Source organism: Aptenodytes forsteri, unplaced genomic scaffold (genome assembly GCF_000699145.1).
Source record: "Aptenodytes forsteri isolate BGI_AS27 unplaced genomic scaffold, ASM69914v1 Scaffold173, whole genome shotgun sequence".
NCBI classification, from domain to species: Eukaryota; Metazoa; Chordata; class Aves; order Sphenisciformes; family Spheniscidae; genus Aptenodytes; species Aptenodytes forsteri.
In genome coordinates this window covers 3,200,334-3,208,116 of record NW_008794449.1, presented here as the reverse complement: position 1 = coordinate 3,208,116, position 7,783 = coordinate 3,200,334, and the positions used below count along the sequence as shown (strand labels likewise).

The 7,783-nt window shown below is 41.2% G+C and overlaps 1 protein-coding gene across 2 annotated transcripts in view; it reads left to right on the top strand.

The window, feature by feature from the left end:
* CHCHD3 (coiled-coil-helix-coiled-coil-helix domain containing 3) overlaps positions 1 to 5,570 on the top strand; it is a 165,367-nt gene extending 159,797 nt beyond the window's left edge. Inside the window, exon 8 of one of the 2 annotated variants that reach the window (XM_009290426.1) lies at positions 4,844 to 5,570. In XM_009290426.1, the coding sequence (XP_009288701.1) occupies positions 4,844 to 4,867 (24 nt within the window). In that variant the 3' untranslated portion in view covers positions 4,868 to 5,570. Of the gene's footprint in view, positions 1 to 4,840 lie in introns of both variants that reach the window. The other variant, XM_009290425.1, reaches the window with a different exon arrangement.
* The last annotated feature ends 2,213 nt before the right edge of the window (positions 5,571 to 7,783 follow it).

The following is a 7,783-nucleotide window of genomic DNA, read 5'->3' as shown; positions in this document are numbered from 1 at the left end:
CCTGCTAAAAAGTCTGTCCCCATCTTTTTTACAAGCCCCCTTTAAGTACTGACAGGCTGCAATAAGGTCTCCCTGAAGCCTTCTCTTCTCCAGGCTGAACAACCCCAACTCTCTCAGCCTTTCTTCATAGCAGAGCTGTTCCATCCCCCTGATCATTTTCATGGCCCTCTTCTGGACCCGCTCCAACAGGTCCGTGTCTTTCTTATGCTGAGGGCTCCAGAGCTGGACGCAGTGCTGCAGGTGGGGTCTCACCAGAGCAGAGCAGAGGGGCAGAATCCCCTCCCTCGCCCTGCTGGCCACGCTGCTTTGGATGCAGCCCAGGATACGATTGGCCTTCTGGGCTGCGAGCGCACATTGCTGGAGTTAACACTGCTTGTGGTCTAGTGCTATGCAAAACATGGTAGGAGCCAAGGGTTGCGTGGCGATGCTAAAGCTGTTCCTCAGTCTGCAGCACTTCATACATTTGTGTGGTGCTATTATTGTTAATTCTTTGTGTATATAGTTAGTACACTCCTTTTTGCACAGGCAGCCTGCCTGGATTGGCAGTGCTGGAAGACAAACTCAGCTAACAGCTGTAGCGTGGTTGTTCTCTGAACAGTGCAGGACGAGGACAATTTGTGTGGCTGTCCGGGCAGCTCTAAAATCAGTTTGTGATTATTAAATGTTGTTGTCATCAGTGAAAACTTTAAAGAGGATCCATATGCACAACATATAAAAGTCAGTGAGATCACCCTGTCCTTTTCGAATTCACCTCCTGCGGTATATCCTTTGGTGTTTCTCCTGCCCTCTTGTTAATGCACCAAGCTCCTGAGCTCCTTCATTTCCTTAAAAACTCTACAGCCTACCAGATAGCCCTGCTCATGAAAAATTTTCCTGATCTCCTAGCCTGAGGCTTTTTTTCATAAAGCTACTGACACTTTATTAATTTTGGAAAGGTGGATGAGGCGTACTCAGACACCCAAGCGTGAGCAGTGCAACCAGCTTTGTCCAGGTGCCTTCCTTGGGCACAGGAGCTGCTGTGGCTCCAGCCGGCAAATTTTGCTCATCCACTTCTTCCCTAAACTGTACAAATCTCCATGACCTTTTGAACAGGATTTTTTTTCTTTAAATTGAATGGTGTTTTTTTTTTAATTAATTCCTACTATGACAAACACTAATTGGTGCGTATATTTATTTTTTCTAAGTTTTCTCTTAGTTTGATTTTTGTATTCCGAAATCCAGTCTGAAGTTACTGGACCATGGGTGTTTCTGAGACATTTTAGAAAAAAGACCAGTCAATAATATTAGGTTGTTATGTAGTGGACTAGATTTTCACCATGGCTTGCATCATCTGGGATACTAATTTACTGTACGTATAAGCCTATGTTATTTTAAAAGTAACTAGAAAATTTAGATTAATTAGTTATACATGTTTAAGCTGTAGCTAAAGTTTGTATCCGATAGGAATTTCTTCAGAAGGCTATGATGAGGATAAATTAATTCATGTTCAGAAGGTGCAAGAAAAGGAAATTGCATAAATATGAGCATTAGATTTTCAAACCCTTTTAAACACCTTTTTTGTTGAAGATCTTCAACCAAGCCTGTCAAGTAGTTAAAAGTGTTTCCTAAATGCTTCTTATTCTCTTTCACACATGCTTCAAGATGAGAATTCGGAGAGGTTTCTCTCTTATGATAACAGAGAGAGAGAAGCCTTTTATGATGGAAATATTTGCAAGCAGGAACAATTGTTTTTCATAATGAACGTCAGTCCTCTATAGCTCATCCTCCACGTGTTGCAGCTGTAATTGTAATTATTTTTACTCGCTGATTGCCCAGAGGTCCAGACAAACAGTTACTTTGAAATAATTGCTAGACGCTGTTATAAAATACTGCAAAATTACCTACTATGTGTGCTTGGTCGGAAGACAGAGGAGTGGGATAAATAGCAGATTCAGAAATGAAAAAGTTAACCGACAGTGGCTACAAGAAACAAACAAAGAAGAAAATTTGCTAGAGGGAATAGACCAAGATATTGAAAACCAAATAAGTTAACTAATCCGATTTCCTGGCGGTGAGGCTGGGCACTTGTGCTCAGGCTGAGCACACTCTGTGCTTTTCATGAATTGAATTTATTGACTCCTCTTTCTTTCCTATCTTGCTTATAATTATCTCACCCTCTCTTCTGTATGCTCCTTATTTCTCATCCTGTCTGTAATCTCATGTCTCTATCTGTCCTTTTCTCCCCTTGTTAGAAAGGCCCAGAGGGCTGTTAATGCAGAGGAGTTTGACACATTGTTGTATCTTCACTTTAAATCTTTTCCCAAAGTCATGAGAAGCTAGTGAGACAAATTAAACTCTATTATTAATGTTTGCATTTTATTATAATAGTAATGGAGAGAAAAACCTACTTAATGGAGCCATTAAGGGGAAGATACTAGGATTGTCTGTGGCATGTATTTGTGCTCCCACTGCTGAAGTAACTCCAGCCAGACCAGTCACTGCACTAATATGGACCATCCAGTGGCATTTTTATCACTTAGCCTAGTCTGCTGTACCCCCTGGGCTACAGGGAGTCCTTTTTCCTATATGGAAACACAACCAGACTATAGCTTAATGAAGTCTGTGCAATAGTTTCCTATTAGACCATTGAATTTCACAGGGATGCAAGTCTCTGCAGGCAGGTTAGATTTGAAAGTACTTCAAAGAATGATACCAGCAGCTGCTGGTGTCTGACAGCCTGGCTACAAAATGTTATCCTTCAGCCTCGTTGTAACCATTATTTTACTTTGTAGGATGGAGTGGTCCTTAATCATGCGTCCTAGTCAAAATAAAACCATATTTTTAGCCTCATCCTCCAGTATTTTTACTAGATACCATCTTCCGATCTAATAGAAAAATATGTAAAATCGGTGTAGCTGGAAACACTGTGAACTGAAACACAATAAGAAGTCACTGTCTTTTATGGCCACCATTTAAGACTACCTTGATTGAAGGAAGCTTATTATGGAAGAATCAGACCAGGTTCCCTTCACACCTACATTGGTGTAATGAAACAAACACAAGAAAAAAAAAATAAATACATGAAGTGAATTTGTAGATGCTGTTAAATGGCAAGAGTCAGTAAAGAACATGAAAAAAACCCCAAAATGTAGACAAAACCAAAGCAAGCCCTGGGACACTCCCAGTTGTCTGAAGATGAAATTTTGTGGGCAGAAATATGCATGTGATGAACAAGTACCTGCGATTTCTTTCCTTAGGACACTAAATGAAAGAAAAGTAACACGATTTTTCTCAGATCTTTTGGGAATTTCCTGCGTTAACTTATGCAGCGTTAAATTTACGTAAAGTTAATATTCAGCCCAGTGATGCCTTCGAGCAAGTTTCTGTAATACCACTGCAAAAAGATTCTTCCAGGTAAAGTAGCCTTCATCAGTTTTACAGGAATCTCCGTGGGGATGCTGTCAAACTGAGATTGGAGATTTTGTTAACTAATAAAAGTTTCCCTTATTTTTGTTCGTAATAGCACCTAGGGAGCATAAAACCAACTTCTTTTATTTTGACAGCGCGTACTTCTCTACCAAGGATTCTGGAGAATATTTGTGATCACAAGGACTTTTACCATCTTTTCATGTGCACACTGTCCTGGTCCTTGGTACACCTCTTAATCCTTGCAGAAACACTGCTTGATCTAGTTGCATGGTTTGCCAGGTTATTTTTAGAAACAGAGGTTTTTCATTCCCTTTATTTTTAATTTTCCTGAGCCCTAACTTCTGTGTCTCTGACAGTGCAGTCCAAACTCGCAAGACAATGTGCCCTGTCTGGCCAGGTACTGCTGCTCAAATACTTGAATCAGCAGTTTGTAGGTCTCTGTAAGATTTCAAGGTTTACATTTGGGCTTGCTCCTGACATAAATTATCAAATCCCTTCCTGCCATTTCTCACAAGGAGACTCATAATTACTGTCTTCCCCGTTTTATGGATTTTGTAGGCAAGAACAATAGATTGCCTTGCTCGATGTCGTAGTCCTCCAGTGAACCTAGATGGCCTCCAGCATTGCTTTTACTGCCTAGCCTGTCAGTGTCCTATTAGTTCCCACTTTCTGTTCTCCTTACTGATCTAGACAAGTAGTATCCGTACATGTGCTCGTTTCTGCAGACCCTTTATTTCTAGATCATGGCAGTAGGAAGTTCTTAGTAGAGCCCTACATACTGTCCTTGCAAGTCTTCATTTTCGTGGTAGAGGCCAGGACCTCTCTGAAGAGTCAAGGCCTTGATGGCAGAGCTTTCTGGTGTGGCAGGAGGAATAACTCTTGGACTACTTGACAGATCTATACTTTTAGCTCTTGGTGGCCTGGCTGTGCACAGGAGGTGATTAATGAAGCTCAAGGTCAGTGCAACACGTTCAGACTGTCGAGATTTTGATTATGACTCAGAACACAGGAAGGAGGTAGGTAGGGGAGAGCCTTAGTGTTGTATGACTTCAGGATGTGTTTCCTCAAGTATGTAATTGTTGGGAATGGGATTTATCTCATTGTAAGGTCACACGTTTTAATTTCCTTAATAGCCATAGCACTAGAGCCGTGGTAGCATTAGGATGGATGAAAAGGAATCATTACTGCAACTCTTCAGGCCTCCAAATGGCTGGCTCATTGAGTCCTTGAATAGCTTCATTCTGCTTCTGTGACTTGTCTCTGTGATGCTGTGTATGTTGACAATGTTTCTTTTTCTACATTTTTATTTAAAAAATTGCAAATCCTAGGAAGGAATTGTAGCCAAACTTCAGGGAGTCTCTGGAACAACTTTGAGTTACTGAAATATGTGTTTCTCCCTCTCTCTTCCCCTCCCCCCTGACCATTTTCTTAGCAGAGCATGCTTGGGAGAGGAGGATAAAGGCATTGTCCAAATCAAGCACAAGACCATCAACTCTAATTTCAGCAGAAGAGCATTTTTTCCCAAGAATGATATGACAGCCCATTTACAGGGCAGACCAATAAAGAGAAGAACTGGAAGAGCCATTTCAAGAGCAGCAGCCATCACGGCTCAATCAGTGTGACCATTTGAAAAGCCAAGACCTGTATCTTATTACATCAGAAATCATACATCCGAAGATACTGTTCAGTCTTAGTAAAATCCACTTATGGGTGATTGAAGGAAGGAAAAGAAAAGAACCTTTCACTGACCTTAGAAAGGGGAAATATCCTTCAAATGCTGCTATTTCGTTGTAGAATCTCCTCAAAAACTTCTCGCTGTCAAAGGCACGGGTATGTAACACTTGGTGTGCCGGGACATGGCGGTGCTTTGTGAGCCAGTCAGCCGCTGCTCCTCACTGTGCAGCCTGTATTCGTTGCTCGTATTAAAGTTTTCCTTACAGCGTATAATGACGTAAATTGTGCTTTAACTTATTTCACAAATTATGTAACTTAATGAAGTCTCTCTCCAGGCCTTCTGCTGGAATGATGTTAATGATCTGACACTTAAGATGTAACATGGCCTTTATTTACGTGAAATGATTCTGTTGTGCTCCTCGCTCCTATCAAGTACTGACGAATATGCCTCGCTCTGTACCAACAATAAATATATTTTATGCACAAGATTGATGTTTCAGTCTGTCTCTCCTTCCATTTCTCAGAGGCGGATGGTGTTCCCTCTGCTGTGTCAATCATGTTTTTCCAGCAGCTGTTATTGCTGAAGCTTTAAAGCATAGACTTTTATGCATAACCAACCTTGATTTCAGGAATGGTACTTACATATAACTGTTTTCCATCACAGCAACCTAAAAGGATCCCACGTGCTAGCGTGTTGCGATTCATGCACCACCAGTTTCCTTTCTTGGAAAGTACTTGTGAATGAAAGGGCAATCCAGTGCCCAAAACTGCAAGCCATCTTTATGCAAGTACCCAGTTTCCTTTAGTTGTTTTTGTTCAGATAACGACTGCCGCATTCATCTTATCAAGCAATTGTAGAAAAGCTTTTTACACAATAGTAGTAGTAACAGTGTCAATTGAGCAATGCATCTAGAGCCTTCTGCTATTTATTTACCTGTTCTGTTTCTCTAGTTGGCTACGTTTGAACTGCATCCTACTGTACAACCGCGAGTGCACCTGCGGATCTCATTTATATTCAAAATATTGCCAGTGACTCTCCTATTCTAATTATCGAGATGCTTTGTGAGTACTGTTTAATTAAGGATTTTTTTTTACATGTGAAGCAACTGTAATATCAGTAGGAGAGGAAGATCCTGGAGTTCAATGTCAGGTGCCAGGTAAACTGCTTGAGAGAAATAATAGGGACATAAGCGACATGTTTACATGGTGACTTGCCGTAGTGTTTACAAATCAGCTAACTCACAAATTCTCCTTTATAATGTTCTCTTTTGTAACAGAGAGCCAAGAAGTTGGCAGATCCATCCTTGCCAGACTTAGAATTGGCAGCAAAATGCAGCACAGAGGAAAAGCAGACGTTTTTAAGGCCAGATGATTCTGTAAAATCGGGAGAAGAGCTATGTCGGGAAGGAAGGTCTCTGTTATTGCCAAATGTTTATTGGTTTCCCATCCTGACAGCCTTGAGCAATGGGAGTCAGTCTTGCTTGCTTTGTTCCAACTGTGTTTCGGGCTTCATTTGAGATGTTGTGTTCTTTAAACATCTTCTGTATCATCAGTAGCGGCATCTCTAGCGTGTGTTGCTTGAGCTCGGGGGATGCTGGTTGCGGCAAACAGGGTGTAGACTTTAAATTGCCTGCGTTGTGGACAACTTTTGACTTTAAAGTAGAACAGCAGTTCTGAATGTTTCTGGAGTGAGCTTCAGTTTGCCACCTCTTCTGCCTTTACCAGCCCTCCTTCTGCGTACCTGCATCCTAGTCCTTTTGTCAGTCTTTGACTTATTCCTTCTCCCCACTTGCTGGTATGGACGTCAAGGAGGACACCGTTCTTTTGAAAACAGAGTTGAGAGGTGGTGTTGGACATTTCTGCTCAAGGAAGCAGTAGGTCTGCCTAAAATAGAGACATTTGCCATCTTTCATTTTGAAACTGGACTAATGATATTTAAAAAAAAAAATAAAAAAAGCAAGGTTCATAGGATCTGAACAAGCACAAGCAAGAGGAGTGTGTGTCTGCAGGTTACTGTTTATGGTACTGGGGGGAAGGAGGAAAAGTGCTGGGTCTAGTCTGTTCTGGACAGTGTTCTTCCAGCCAAGGCTTACCTTGTAGTTGCATTTCAAGATTGAAAATCTTTCAAGTTTCCCATTTTTCTATTTTTTTAGAATGGAAAACCTGTGGGGAGGTCTCCCTCCTTCTCAGAAATAACCAGAGCTCTCTAAGATTGCTCACTGCCAAACTGAGAGTTTGAACTCAGCTTAATGGATCCTGATCTCGGACGGGATGACAGGGATGATATTCTCTAGGGATGACAGATGAAGGCATGACACTCTGCCCATGGTAGAGAATAATTTCAGATGTTCTTGTTGGTCATTCGCTCTGATCAGCTGTAACCAAAGGGCAATTTTACCTGGGGTTTTAAATGGAAAAGCAGTATTGTAACAGCTAAATCAAAGCTTTCCATTGTTCTTTGCTCAGTGTCTGTGGAACAAATCACAAGTCTTTCAATGGTGTCAAAATAATCACTGCTATCCTACTCTCATGTAATTTAGCAGTGTTAGACTCTTTCAAATACTAGACTTACTTTCCTCAGGAGTCGTGTGTGTCTGAGACAGATCACATAACCTTGCAGCATTGGGTTTTTTTTTTTTCCACCTGTTAGGATATCCCTGCATTACAGTTTTAAGCAGATATTTGGAATTAGCTTTGATAT